Source organism: Schistocerca gregaria, chromosome 2 (assembly GCF_023897955.1).
Source record: "Schistocerca gregaria isolate iqSchGreg1 chromosome 2, iqSchGreg1.2, whole genome shotgun sequence".
Taxonomy (NCBI): Eukaryota; Metazoa; Arthropoda; class Insecta; order Orthoptera; family Acrididae; genus Schistocerca; species Schistocerca gregaria.
The window spans coordinates 168,154,121-168,170,138 of record NC_064921.1 but is presented as its reverse complement, the minus strand read 5'-3'; the positions used below and the strand labels follow the sequence as shown (position 1 = coordinate 168,170,138).

At 45.3% G+C, this 16,018-nt stretch overlaps 1 protein-coding gene across 1 annotated transcript in view; it reads right to left on the bottom strand.

Annotated features, from left to right (window-relative positions):
* Positions 1-234: 234 nt before the first annotated feature.
* The window catches only part of LOC126336599 (nuclear receptor subfamily 2 group E member 1), a 76,982-nt gene continuing 61,198 nt past the window's right edge, over positions 235-16,018 (bottom strand). The window contains 1 exon segment of the mRNA XM_050000466.1: positions 235-2,814. Within this exon segment, the coding sequence (XP_049856423.1) occupies positions 2,513-2,814 (302 nt within the window). The 3' untranslated portion in view covers positions 235-2,512.

Here is a 16,018-nt window from a genome sequence, read left to right as displayed (position 1 = left end):
TTCCGGTTGGTGTGGTGAATGGCAGCTAGCTCTAAATGCGGGAAAATATAAGTTAAGGTGGATGAATAGGAAGAAAAAATCTGTAATGTTGGGATTCGGTATTACCAGTGTCCTGCTTGACACAGTCAAGTCGGTTAAATATCTGATCGTAACGTTGCAAAGCGATAAGAAGTGGAACGAACATGTGAAAACTGTGATAGGGACGCAAATGGTCAACTACGTTTTTTTTTTTTTTTTGGGAGAGTTTTAGGAAAGTGTAGTTAATCTGTAAAGGAAACCGCAAATAGGACGCTGGTGCGACCTATTCTTGAGTTCTGGTTGAGTGTTTGGGACCCGTACCAGGTCGCATTGAAGGGAGACTTCCAAGCAGTTCAGAGGCGGGCTGCTAGATTTGTTAGCAGAGGGTTCGAACCACACACAAATATTACGGAGATGCTTCGGGAATTAAAATGGGAATCCTCGGAGGGAAGGTGACGTTCTTTTCGGGAAACGCTATTGAGAAAATCAGGAGAACCGGCTTATGAAACTGATTGCCGCCAGTACACGGAGATATGGGCAATTAGGATTCATACGGAGGCGTACAGACAGTCGTTTTTCCCTCGCTCTGTTTTCGAGTGGAACAGGAAGGAGAATGACAAGCAGTGGTAAAGTGTATCCTGTGCCAGCATCCTACAGTGGATTGCGGAATATCGATTTACCTATGGATGTAGATGTAGATGTATAAAATGTCACTGATGTGGACTGCCATTAGTTAAAACAAAGGCGTTTCTCGTTGCCATGAGATTTTTTCACGGAATTTCAATCTAGAATTTTATCCTTCGGATGAGAAATTATTTTGTTGACGTCCACATAAACGGGAAGAAATCATCGTCGTAGTAAGAGAAGTCAGAGCTCACACGCAAAGACTGAAGTGTTAGTTTTCTCCACATGATGTTTGAGAGTGGAGCGGTAGAGAAATACAGTGAGACGTGTTTCGGTGAATCCTATGCCAGGCACTAAAGTATGAAATGCAAAGTAGTCATATACATACATATGTAGAAATCGGCCGCGGCCTTTCAAAGGAACCATTCTAGAGGTCGTCTCAAGCGATTTAGGAAAATCACAAGGAAATTAAGTCTGGAGGGTTGAACGGGTATGTTTCTTTTACTTTGGCGTTTGGATTTGAGTCTGAAGGTCATTTTAGGAAGTGTCTACAATTTTACAGTGTAAGGCTGCAAGAACCAAGAGGGAGTAATAAAAGAGGAAGACCAAGAGCGAAGTGGTCACATTAAAAAGGATGTAAGACAGGGGTATCGTCTTTCATTCCTATTGTTCGATACATCGAAGAAGCAATGACACAAAAAAAAAAAAAACAGCTTCCAGTGTGGGACTTACATTCATACTGAAAGGATATCAAAGATAACATTCGTTAATGACATAACTATCATCAGTGAAAGTGAAGAATAATTACAGGGCGTGATGGCTGGAACTAACAGTCTTAAGAGTACAGAATAAAGATTGAGAGTAAATCGAAGAAAAAAATGGTTCATATGGCTCTGAGCACTATGAGACTTAACTTCTGAGGTCACCAGTCCCCTAGAAGTTAGAACTACTTAAACCTAACCAACCTAAGGACATCACGCACATCCATGCCCGAGGCAGGATTCGAACCTGCGACCGTAGCGGTCGCGCGGTTCCAGACTGTAGCGCCTAGAACCGCTCGGCCACTGTGCTGGCTAAATGGAAGAAAGACGAAAGCGGTAACGAGTAGCAAAAATTAGATTAGCAACCAACCTAACATCAAAACTGGGGACCACAAACCAGACAGAGTTAAGGATTTCCACCACCTTAGAAGCCAGATAATGCACAACGGACGAAACATGCAGCACATAACAAGCAGGCTGGTTTTACGCCGCTCTGGACGGAGAGAAATCGCAATCTTTAAAGAGCATTTTTTGAAAGAAATTTCCGCCATTTGATTGTAAATTGCAGTTCATTTATTTCACACAACCATGACATCGGCTTTACAGCCATTTTCAGGTGCAAGTTGAAATGTTACAAAATATCTGACCTGTCCAAATGACATGTCGTCGTCAAATTTAACGAGTCAAAATTTACTTGGTGCGAACAATTTAGGCGTCTCACTCTGTCTGAAGGAGAGCGTTAATCGGACGGTATGAGTTTTTCTTTGTAGTAGTATAAGATGTAAAGACAAATTTTTTTCATTAAGTTGTTCTTGGAAGGCACTATCTTCAGAAATATACTGTTGGACTAATGCTTTCTTGGAGCTGCGATTACAGTGTAACATCAGTAGTCTGATGGCCGCACGAGGAAAGTTTCCTCACACGTGATACCGAGTAGCGGTGGTAAAGTGCACCAGGGTCTGTTTAGCAACGAAGCAGGTCTTGTAGTATCGTTGTGGTCCGCAGGACCGATACATTTACAGTCTCGGGATGGAGGCGAGATGCTAGCCTCTAGCGCCGTGGTGGCGTTGCTGCAAGTGGTACGGGATTCCCCACTGCGGCGACTGACGTCAGAGCTCCGGAGAGGTAGAGGGCAGAGTGGGTGGAGCGGCGGGTTCGGCGCCGGTGCGGTACATGTCGCAGATGATGCGGTGGATGGGGATGTTGCCGATGGTGGAGCGGAAGAAAAGCTCCTCGATGGTGTCGGGCGCCACCTGGCGGACGGCGGGCAGCAGTAGCAGTAGCTTCCCCAGCCGGAAGGGCTGCTGCGGCCTGGCGAGAGCGGTGTAGCGGCCCAGCGCGCGCTGCTGCGCCTCCTGCTGCGCGCACACCGCCTCTGGAGCCTCCAGCCGCCGGCCCGGGGTCTCCAGCACTGCAACACACACACGCGGACGACTGGTTACACTCTTTCACAATCGCCTAATCGTGGCTTATGTCTAAACTGACAAGGGCATAGCTGTATCGTAGATCGGCATCGCAGAACGAATTGAAAGATGCAAGGTCTCTGACCCGAAAGTCTCTGACACTAAAACTGGTCACCGCAGTGGACTTTGATTGAGGGGGTCAGTCCTTGCTATGAATTTTTTCGCTTACTTAACACATGAAACTGTTTGTATACGATGTATTGTCTAGTGTAAATATGTATTGTAAATACTATGTTTAAATTATGTATCATTTAACACTGGCAAGTCAGGGCATATTTTGTTAACGTTGAAGTCAGAGAGATAGTTTTATCGTGCCTCTGGGCGCGGGAGCGCGCCAGCGGGTAGTAGTCGCAGTAAGGCCGTGCTCGGAGTAAGAAGTACAGTCGAGTGCTGCTAGTCCTAGATGTGTGACATATAACGGCTAGTGTGTGGATGTAAGTACGACGGGAAAGTAATGGTCGGCATATCTGGAAGCATGGCCGGGCAAGTTATTATGGATTAATGGGCATAATGCTGAAGAAACGAGGAATTAAATGTGAAGCGCACTGTGGGCCCAAGTCGCAACAGTAAAAGCTCGATGCCACATTGTGTCGCTGCCGTGGACTTCCGTCGATCCGCCGACAACGAGGGAAGTAAGATCTACGTAATTTTCGTAGGATAAAATTGTAGAAGGCTTGCCAGTGACTGTGCTTTTCTCTGAAGTTGAACAATTAATAACAAGCACCTTATAATCGAAGTGTTGCAGGTACATTCCGCCCAACAATAACACCAAGTAGGTTCCTTCCGATCCTTACCTTATTGAACCGAGTATGTCACGCCATTTTCAAGATAAAATATGTTAATAATCAAATTATTTGCATAGTCGGTGAAGAGTAAATTTCAGACTGGTTATGGTAGTTAATTGTTGCACTAAATAAGCTTACGCCAACCGTAGTAACTTAATAATAGACTGAAGTAATAAATTTGATTATTAAGATTTATTTCAATGCATATTCAGCTGAAGTTAATTCAAGGATATTTCATGAAACTATAAAGCTTATTCCACCTGACATTCCACCAATTAATGACTTATTATCATTCACAACATAGTTAATCAATTATTGGCAATATGTTTCATTATCAGTAGATTAAACTGTGCAAAGTGCCTAATTTTAAAGACAGAATGACAGTCCATTATTCAAAATCTCGATAGATAATTATCTGTGTTGTCATCATTGCACTTAGCTGACAAATTATGAACAAAATAAGTGTAGTTAGATTGTCATGACATTGTTTTATATGACAACTGAGCTTGGCACAGCACTTACGTAAAAGTTCCCGTTCCACTTGCTACCCTACAAACAGGTAAACTTTATTTTTGACACAATTATTCACGTACTTAACAGTTCTGTCGCTCATCTGTTGAGCTGGCGACCGATTTTTGAATTGTTCTTACAACTTAATCATTTCCTTCGGCAAAATTTCCACTGGCAAAATTTATTTCCAAATTATTTCCATTATTTCATTTACCGATCGTTATTGAATGAAATTACTCATTCAATAACGATCAAGTTATAACGTCTCCTGTTTCTCGCGGAATAATCATTATTTACTTCGGATTCGAATGCCTTATCCCGACGCGGGTCAAAATTCATAATTTACGATCATTGTCAACTCGTAATTTCGCAAATCCCGGGTAGCAGGGGGTTGTTATAGTATCATCCTTGGAAAGCACTGGAATCGGAGAAAGGACTGGGTGGTGACGTAGCTTAAAGTGTCAGGTATCTCTCTCGGATGGGGCTTCTTTCGGGAATAGACTGAATGATGATTTAATTTAATGTGCCAGGGATCACACCCTAAAGCGGTACACACTTCGTTCAGGAGATATCGTCCTTTGTGTTGTGTAGTGAATAGACGTAGCACTGGCGAGTACTGTCGACACCGTGAAGATGGTCCTTGCTGTCGGAGCATCGCTGGCCACACCAGTGCGAAGGAAGTAGTAACACACGCCTACAGCATTTGTCCGCGTCACCATCGGCGGCCTGTCGAGAATTTGTCCGACACACAGACACGAGATGTCGGTTCTGCGCCAGGCTACGTTCTAGTCAGCGCCTAGTCCACAGCCAGCAGCGAGGAGAGTACCGCGTCCGGCGACAACAGAGTTACAGACAACCAGTTAGACTCTTCAAGTTGATCTGCAAGTCCTTGCATATATCGATGAACTTTGTCTTTGAACAGTGCTACGAGATAGAGTTTCTATTGAACAGTGCTTCGACGTGTATTCCCTAGGACAGTGTTTATCGTCAGAAGTGCTTGACTGGCTCTATCAATACACCGGGTGATCAGAAAGTCAGTGAAAATTTGAAAACTGAATTAATCACGGAATAATGCAGACAGAGAGGTACAAATTGACACACATGCTTGGAATGCCATAGGATTTTATTAGAACAAAAGTTCAAACAATGTCCGACAGATGGCACTTCCTCTGACCAGCATAGTAATAATTAGCATAACAAAGTAAGACAAAGCAAAGATTATGTTCTTTACAGGAAATGCTCAATATGTCGACCATCATTCCTGAACAATAGCTGTCGTCGAGGAATAATGTTGTGAACAGCACTGTAAAGCTTTTCCGGAGTTGCATCCCTCGAGATGTTGGTCGATCACGATACACTTGCGACTTCAGGTAACCCAAAGCCAATAATCGCAAGGACTGAAAAAATGGCTCTCCAGGTACAATAATCATTGTCAGATATTCTCTTAGCGTTGATGAAAGCACACAGCACTGCTCAGCCTTTGGCTGGAGTTAGTGCCATCTCATGACCAATTTTCGTACCGCTCTCTTGTTCGGTTTTAGGAAACCGAACGAAGAACAAGTTCGGCGACACCGTCTCTGGAGGCCAAACGAATTTTCGCGCGCAACGGCTCGACGGGCTAACTTTAATGGTGATTAACTCTGAAACGGCGCAACGCGTCAGATTTCTTTCTTAAGAATTACTTATTAGCAAAATCAAAGCTGCAACGCCCTTAGAAGTTGTCATACTGTTTCTGACCACCCTGTACACCCCTAGTCTGTTCTATCTGGGGGGGGGGGGGGGGTGCAGGTTGTGGAGCTCGAACAGGAAGAGTTAATGCATCTTTCCTCGACATTTTCGAGGCGCAAATTTCACGGGGCGTGGTTTGCAGGACGCCGTTATGGGCACATCGCTGAGTTAGTGTGCTGAGCAGGTAAAAATCGCGGAGGTGGTGTGAGGCGGGAGGTCGTAAGATGGTAGCCCGCATCGCGTCACGTCCCACTTCTGCCCTCCTGGAGCAGCTCCGGGCGCGGTGCTTGTCTGGCGGCGGTGAGGGCCCTCACTGGCACAGAGGAGGCAGCTGGTGAGCTGGTGGGCTCTCAGGGCGAGGAAACAAGCCGCCTCGGGCTGTAGCGAGTAACGGTCCCCCGAGACAAGTGCCCGCCGCCAGCAAAACACAATGGGCCCCACTCACGCTTTGCTACACTGTGCACTGCCCCGCCTAACGATATCTGCTTCGAACGACACGCCACAGGTCTGCCTGCCGCGCAAGTGATTTAATCGGTCAGCAGCCGCATGAGTGAGTCGAAACTGCAGATCACATTAGAGTTCCTATAGCTCTACGACTTACCTTAGACAATAGACTGAAGGAGGTCAGACCTACATTTACTGCACTTGTAAATTTAGACAAACCATTTGACAGGGTCGACTGGAATACATTCTTTGAAATTCTCAAGGTAGAAGACATAAAACAAATAGCAAAAAGCTTCTTGTAGAAATAGTAATACTGGCAGAAGTAAAGCTGTGAGTACCGGGCGTGAGTCGTGCTTCGGTAGCTCAGATGGTAGAGCACTTGCCCGCGAAAGGCAAAGGTCCCGAGTTCGAGTCTCGGTCGGGCACACAGTTTTGATCTGCCAGGAAGTTTCATATCAGCGCACACTCCGCTGCAGAGTGAAAATCTCATTCTGGAAATAGTAAACAGCCAGTCACTAGAAAATTCGAAGGTTTTAATAAACATACCCCCCCCCCCCCCGGTCTATTAATAATTCAAATCTCCGAAACATACACTACTGGCCATTAAAATTGGTACACCACAAAGATGACGTGCTACAGACGCGAATTTTAACCGACAGGAAGAAGTGTGATATGCAAATGATTAGCTTTTCAGAGCATTCACACCAGGTTGGCTCCGGTGGCGACATCTACAACGTGCTGACATGAGGAAAGTTTCCAACCGATTTCTCATACACAAACGCCAGTTGACCGGCGTTTCCTGGTGAAACGTTGTTGTGATGCCTCGTGTAAGGAGGAGAAATGCGTAGCATTACGTTTCCGACTTTGATTGTAGCCTATCGCGATTGCGGTTTATCGTATCGCGACATTGCTGCTCGCGTTGGTCGAGATGCAATGACTGTTAGCAGAATATGGAATCTGTGGGTTCAGGAGAGTAATAAGGAACGCCGTGCTGGATCCCAGCGGCCTCGTACCACTTGCAGTCGAGATGACAGGCACCTTATCCGCAAGGCTGTAGCGGATCGTCCAGCCACGTCTCGATCCCTGAGTCAACAGATGGGGACGTTTGCAAGACAACAACCATCTGCACCAACACTTCGACGACGTTTGTAGCAGCATGGACTATCAGCTCGGAGACCATGGCTGCGGTTACCCTTGACAGACAGGAGCACCTGCGATGGTGTACCCACCGACGAACCTGGGTGCACGAATGGCAAAACGTCATTTTTTCGGATGAATCGAGGTTGTTCACAGCATCATGATGGTCGCATCCGTGTTTGGCGACATCGCAGTGAACGCACATTGGAAGCGTGTATTCGTCATCGCCATACTGGCGTATCACCCGGCGTGATGGTATGGGGTGCCATTGGTTACTCGTCTCGGTCACCTCTTGTTCGCATTGACGGCACTTTGAACAGTACTCGTTACATTTCAGATGTGTTACGACCCGTGGCTCTACCCTCATTCGATCCCTGCGAAACTCTACATTTTAGCAGGATAATGTGCGACCGCATGTTGCAGGTCCTGTACGGGCGTTTCTGAATACAGAAAATGTTCGACTGCTGCCCTGGCCAGCACATTCTCCAGATCTCTCACCAACTGAAAACGTCTGGTCAATGGTGGCCGAGCAGCTGGTTCGTCACAATACGCCAATGACTACTCTTGGTGAACTGAGGTATCGTGTTGGAAGCTGTATGGGCAACTGTACCTGTACACCCTGGCTCTGTTTGACTCAATGCCCAGGCGTATCAACGCCGTTATTGCGGCCCGAGGTGGTTGTTCTGGGTACTGATTTCTCCGCATCTATGCGCCGAAATTGCTTGAAAATGTAATCACATGTCAGTTCTAGTACAATGTATTTGTTCAATGAATACCCGCTTATCATCTGCAATTCTTCTTGGTGTAGTAATTTTAATGGCCAGTAGTATATAAATATTCTGGCCTCAAAACTGTACTGTAGAGTCCTATCTTGGCTGCAATGCTCACCGACTTTACCATATATTACTGTACTTTTATGTCTAAATATTTATCTCTGTTGAAAATGACGTGCTCTGTTTTACGAGTAGCTTCCCTTCCCTGCAGTCATGAAGCTCGTATTACTTAATAAACGAGCCGCGTTTAATAAGTCATCCAACACATTTTTTTTTGTAAAATCAGATTGGTTTTATTTAGGATCCCAACACCCCATATTATTCCCCATTCTTTTGGTATAAGACCCCATTTTTGGTCATAATCCCCGTTCAAAGCGAGGCATTACTGGAAGGGTCTGTATGCCGGTATGAGACCACTCTATATTGCTACGTCTGAGGCAACGTCTCGGTCCATCAGTAACCTCCCCATCGTCAACGCGGAGTGCATCTTCCATTGGGCCAAACAGATGGAAATCGGAAAGTGCGAGATCCAGGCTGTAGAGTTGATGAGGAGGTATAGTTTAATGAAGTTTTGTGAGCTCTTCTCGGTCATGCAGACTTCTGTGAGGCCTAGCGTTGTCATGGAATAGGAAAAGTTCGTTTGCATTTTTGTGGCGACCAAGAGGCTGAAGTCGTTTCTTCAATTTGCAGATTTCCTGAGGATAGCACAATAGACTTGAGAAGTGATTGTTGTACCATGAGGGACGATATCAAAAAGAAAAACCCTTTCAGACTCCCAAGAAACCATAGCCAAGAGTTTACTGGACAGAGGGTGCGACTGTGAACTACTTCTTCGGAAGAGAGGTGATATGGCTCATTTCATAGCTTGCTGTTTTGTTTCCGGTTCGAATTAATGAACCGAGGTATTTGATAGTGATCCGTGGATCACCTCGAATGAGAGTGTCCACACGTTCGAGCAGTGCAGGAGTCAGCAGTGTGCGGCCGGCCAGCGCGCTACAACGACTCAACGTGCTTTTGTTCACTGCCAGACTATCTGAAAGGGCCTATGAATATCTGCTGTGCTCTGGTTTTCCGATGAAAGAAACTCAGTGACAAGTCTCTGGGTGGAACGCACCTGCATTGCAGACGCCATTTAGCAGGCTACTTATAGCATCCTCACCCACGTCAACTTCATGAAACCATTGGGGCTGAAGCGGGAATATTCCGCCACATCTTACAACCAATTCTGCCTTTTTTTAAACTGAAACTCGCCGGAAAAAAAGGTGTTGCATTACTTATCGAACGCTCCCGATGTATAGCCATATATCGCCAATAGCGGCGGAACGATCAAAGTACCCTGAAGTGACGAGTCGTCGGTTGGAGGAGTATTTTTGTATTCATCTGTGTGTGTGTGTGTGTGTGTGTGTGTGTGTGTGTGTGTGCTCGCGTGTGCAGACCCCCTGTGACATGGAGGCACGGAGTTGCTCCAGAGCAGACGGCCGGAGTTGGCGGCGAGGCGGCAGGTAGGGGCCTGGCTGGCCATTAGCGAGAGCGGCGATCGGGCAGATCTGTCGGCGGCGGCCTTGGGCGGGGCTTTGACCAGCGACGCGTCTGCTAATCCGACCCGCGGCACAAGGCGCGCCGACGCTGTTTTTCGCAAACAAGCAGCGCCGGCAGTGGGCCCTGGAATTCCCTCGACGGACCCACGGCTGGCTCTCAGCTCCTACTTGCGCCGACACTCGGCTAGCTTTGTAAACGCGTGTGTCGGGGTCCGCAGGGGGCAGGCCGGCCTCCTCGCGGTCAGGACAATGCCGAGTGTCAAAATAAGCTGGCGCGCGGTGACGGCTCCGCGCGGTCGCACAGCGGGTGTCCACTGAACCAACGCGAGAACCCAGGCTGGCAAGGACTAATCATCTAATATGCGATGCTATAAAAAAAATCGCAACACTAAAAAATTAATGTAGAGTAATGAAATTTTCTGAATACATTAGTCTAGGTAAAGTATGTACGCGGTTAACACTGCAAGATCACAGGTTACTTTAAGTCCGACATAAGTCATTGTAAATGTGAAATTCTGGTAAATTAATAACCGGTGTAACAGTCAGACTGTTGAATGCCAGCATGCAAACGTGTATGCATTGTGCTCTAAGGTTTCGGATGTCGGTTTGTGGGATAGTGTTCCATGCCTGCAACACTTGGTGGCCAGTACAGGGACAGTCAACGCTGTTCATCGATGACCCTGGAGTTGTCGTTTGATGGTGTCAAATGGTTTTCAAATGGCTCTGAGCACTATGGAACTTAACATCTATGGTCATCAGTCCCCTAGAACTTAGAACTGCTTAAACCTAACTAACCTAAGGACATCACACACATCCATGCCCAAGGACATCATACACATCCATGGCCGAGGCAGGATTCGAACCTGCGACCGTAGCGGTCACGCGGTTCCAGACTGAAGCACCTAGAACCGCACGGCCACACCGGCCGGCCTTTGATGGTGTCGCATATGTGCTCGATTGTAAACAGATCTGGTGACCGAGCAGGCCAATGTAACATGTCGACACTCTCTACAGCACGATGGGTTATAACAGTGGTTTGTGAGCCGGCGTCGGCCAGAGTGGCCGAGCGGTTATAGGCGCTACAGTCTGGAACCGGGCGACCGCTACGGCCGCAGGTTCGAATCCTGCGTCGGGCATGGATGTGTGTGATGTCCTTAGGTTAGTTAGGTTTAAGTAGCTCTAAGTTCTAGGGGACTGATGACCATAGATGTTAAGTCCCATAGTGCTCAGAGCCATTTTGTGAGCCGGCGTTATCCTTTTCGGAAACACCCCCGGAAGGCTGTTCATGAATGGCAGCCCAACAATACACTGTTGTACAGTTTCGCAGTCAGGGTGCGTAGGGTAACTATGAAAGTATTGCTGCTGTCAGACCAAATTGTACCCCAGACCAAAGGTCAAGGAGGAGGCCTAGCACACAGACATGTTGGTTGCATGCTTACAAATGACTGCCCCCTAGCCAACACACGGCTGTCACTGGCAGAACCATCTTTCATCAGAAAACGCAAAAGACCTTCACCCTGCCCTCTACTGAGCTCTCGACTGACACCATTGAAGTCGAAATGGCGGTCGTTTGGGGTCAGTGGAATGCATGTTACAGGGCGTCTGCCTCGGAGCTGTTTTTGAAGTAATTGACTTGTAACAGTTCGTTTTGTTACTGTGGTGCCAACTGCTGCTCAAATTGCTGCTGCAGATGCTCTACGATGCGTCAGAGCCATACGCCGAACAATACGGTCTACCCTCTCGGTAGCGCCACGTGCTCGTCCGGGGACACGCGATCTTGTGACCGCACATTCTATTGACCACCACTGCCAGCAGTCATCTACAGTGACTCCTTCCTGCCAAGTCCTTCTCCAGTATCGGAGAAGGAACATCTAACATTTAGTAACCCTATTAAACGACCTGGCTCAAACTCGGTGAGGTGTTGGTATGGCGTTTTTGTGACCTTGAAGACATTCTTCAAAACTTTCGAAACCGTTACAGAGTGTATTTAAAGCACGTCTGATATACATCCTCACAGTGGCACTACTAGCGCCACTCTTATTCGACTGGCACGCAATTGGGATAGACGTCATCTTTCAGATGTTGAGACATGTCAGTTAACTTTCGTTTTTGTCGCACAACGCCTCCATAGTTTTGCGATTTTTTTCCGTCTTGTATAAAAAATGTTAATCTTCTGCCCGTTCCTATCTCATTCATCTGATTATGATGAAACTTTGTTCACTTGCTGTGCGAAGGTTTCTGTGCGGTAAGAGCTACCTACCACCTATATGGTGGCGTTATAAAGAGGGTGACGTAGAGCCCTAACTCGGGAATGTCAGGAAAAATGTTAGTCAAATGTTGTATATTCATGACTCATTATTTTCATGAATCCACTTTTGGGAGTAAGATACGCCTGCTACCACGTTGGGTGGAGCTGAAGATGACGAAGGGTAACTTCTAGAAACTTCAGGAAACTACCTGTTTGTATTTCTTTCCTGTAATTAGCTGAATTGAAGTACTTTAAAAGCATGAAGCGCAATCTGTCTCGTTTGAGTTGTTCAATATGTGAACCACATCGTGTTTCAGGGCCAAAGATCAATGCTACAGATACATTTAACGTCCTCTCTCGAGTCGCGTGGTCTAAAACACAGAAAAATCAGTTGCCAGAGACAGTCCTTCTCGAGACGACAGTCAGTTACTGGCAGAATAACAATTTGCCTCAAAATTCGGACGGAAATAAAGGGCGAAATGCACTAGTTACGGATGAAATATGAGTACAAATTTGTGTGAAATATGTGGCATGTGTGTACAATGTATGTGACATACGTACGCAGGTGAAGCCGGGGGCAAAAAGCTAGTATGACATAATGGCCGCCGAAGTCTTGGAAGCGAAAGCTAATGATACTCTTTTTTCCCAACGGTTTAATTTGCAGCTATGCGAATGTTTGAGTACATAGGTAACGACGTTCACATCTACATGACTACTGTGCAATTCGCGCATTAGTGCCTGGGAAAGGGTTCATAGGATCAGTTTCATACTGTTTCTCGACCGTTCCCCCGCCAATAACAAACGGGGAAAATGAACGTCTAAATCTTTCCAAGAGAGCGCCAGTTTCTCTTATTTTGTTACGACGGTGATTTCTCCTGGACTAAAGAAAATATTTTGCATTTGGAGATGGAGATTGGTAAGTGCACTGTCATAAAAAGGTATCATCCACAACGAAAAATGCCTTTGTTTTAAAGATTTCCATCCTAATTCGCCTCTCGCATACATGACACACTCTCCTGGTGATAATACAAGAAGAGCCGACCTTCTTTGAACTTTTTCGATTTCCTCTGTCTATCCTATACGTTAAGGATCACTCACGGCGAAGCCATAGTCAGAAGAGGACACACGAGCGTAGTGTAGACCGTCTCTTCCGTGGACTTTTTATATCTTCTAAATGTTGTTCTAGTAACGCGCAGTCTTTGGTTCGTCTTCCCCACAGCATATTCTATGTGACTATTCCAGCTAAAGTTGCCGCGCGGAGTAGCCGCGCGGTCTGGGGCGTCTTGTCACGGTCCGCGAGGCTCCCCTGTCGGAGGTTCGAGTCCTCCATCGGGCATGGGTGTGAGTGTTGTCCTTAGCGTAAGTCAGTTTAAGTTAGATTAAATGGTGTGTAAGCTTAGGGACCGATGACCTCAGCAGTTTGGTCCTATAAGACATTACCACAGATTTCCAAAATTTCAGCTTTAAGTTGTTCGTAATCGTAATTCCGATTTTTTGGTAATCGTGTGCTGCACTGAATACTTTTTAGTCTTTCAAGGACAATCTCCACTTTTTATACCATACAGATATTTCGCCTAAACCAGTTTGAATTCGTTTTCATCTTCAGATAACTTTATTGGTCCCCAAAACAACGGTGTCATCTGCAGACAGTCTAAGAGGGCTGCTCAGATTGTCTCGTAGATAATTTTCATTGATTAAGAACAGAAGAGGACCTGTAACACTTATCTGGAAAAACCTACATATTGCTTCGGTTTCACTAGAAGGCTTCCCGTCAGTTACTGCGAACTGCTACTTTCATATAGAGCATCATGAATTCAGTAGAAGAACTGAGTCGTTGTTCCGTAGGAACGCCGTTTCATTAAAAGCACATGTCGGGAAATGTGTCAAATGCCTCCTGGAAACCTAGAAATATGGAATCAATTTGAGATGGCTTGTGAAAAAAGAGCCAGTTGTGTTCGACAAGAACGGTATTTTCTGAATCCGAGCTACTTATGTTTCATTACACCATTTTATTCGACGTGTTTAGTAATGTTGGACATGTCTGTTTACTTTTCGTATTTAGATAGAGTAGCGATAAATACTCCGAAACCGCATTCTAAAGCAATGAGGTTCAGTATCCAGCTTGCTAATCTGTTTTACAAACTGAATTTAAAGCAGTCTATATCGCTTTATATTTACTCGTCTTGACTGTTTTCAATTGTACAGTGTATGATATAATTTACAGCTCCTGCTGTAAGACTACATCTCACTCACCAATACGGTTCAATGTGGATGGACTGATTAGTGCTTCGGCTTGAAAGATCACCTGAACTCAATTCTCGATTTATCTGTCTGTAATAATTCCTCAGGAAATGTGTCGATACGGTTGAATAACTGAAGTGACGAATTATCCGGTTCTTTCAAGATTAGGACGTGATTCGGTTGTGTTTTAAAAAATTCGTAAATCGTTACAGACACGACGGTAGTATTGCATCCAAATACGAGGACCACACGTCGAACATTTTAATGGGTACCTGTGTGCAGTAAATCGTACCTTGTAACGTGTTGACGCACTTCTGTACTCCTTTTTAACCGTTGTCATGGGTGATATTTGATCCCGATCAGAAGGGGATGTGATTAAAAAGTTTACATTTCAAATACATTTTAACCAACTACGATAATATTTCATACTGACGTCTCTGGTTGAATACACTTCGCGGATATCTCCTTAACGGCTCGTTTGCTAGTGCATATTTAGTGTAAGGCTTTTGCTTATGTTATCGTATATTTTTCCTGCATCAGTTATTGATGTTAATTACGGTAAACTCTGTATAACCATGTTAAAAGGTAACAGAGTGGGCACCATTAATGATAGTGAATTTCTATACAATTTAATGATACATAGTACACAGTGTCACTTCATAAGTGCCGCCGCATCTGCTGCCTCACCGTGGATATTCTGGTCAGAGAATGGTTATGTAACCGAAATCGCAGTCATGGACTATAAATATAACTATTCTCAAGAACAAATTATTTGTCTTTTACTGCTACCAGTCACGTCGTACAAAATTTGGTTAACAGTGCTCTCGACATTCATGAGTTACGCTTCAGTATCCTCACCGCCCCTATGGGAGCAGGCGGGTCTCAACCATAGAGTGCTGAATTCCAAATAATGATATGTTTTGTTTGCACCAAGTTTGTTTAGAAATCGATGTAGTAGTTTAAAGGAAGATGTGCAACGTGCATAGATACAATGAATCAACGCTGTTTCTGGAATGTCTTTCTGCTCATCAGATGTTTTTATTGCATATTGTATGGAAACAAAAGTTGCTGAAATAATCTAAAATTAACTATTTGGTAACTGTTTTAGTATGCAAGCAGTAATAAACGCTTGATGAGCAGCAGCACATTCTCGAAACGTATAATATCATGTTAAATAAATAGATAAATAAATATTGTGACTGGTAGCGTTAAAAAATAAACAAGTTACTGCTGCAGTCACTGCAACAACACGTAATCACTACGGCCCCCGTCAATTTTAGGTAGAGTTTCCATAATCTGTCACTGCAGCTTATTAGACGGCAAGTCTCAAATTACTAATTCCCATTTAAATTCTCTGCTCTTTTCCTAAGCCATGTGACCTGAAAGTTGGTTTGGTTCCTTCCGTAACGCCACGGTTTCCTCCTAGGTTTTTGCGCTTTTGTTTTGTGCCTAATGAACACGATGTTGACTGTACTCTGAAATCGAATTATCCTTTTCTCTACGTCCTCTTTAGCTGCTGCTCCAAGTAATAACTTTCCACGTCAAGAGAACTGATTGTGCGATGTATCCGGCTCGGATCCCGCCGTCTGCCGGCCTTGTCTCTTCTGGAAACAAACATTCTATTGGGCTTCTTCCGCGATAAATCATAACTACCGCTAGCCGAAACACGAACTCCCGAAACATCTGGCACAGCTCCTGCAACCTCACAAGGATGGGACGAATGCGTTCAGAATGAACTGAAAAGTTGT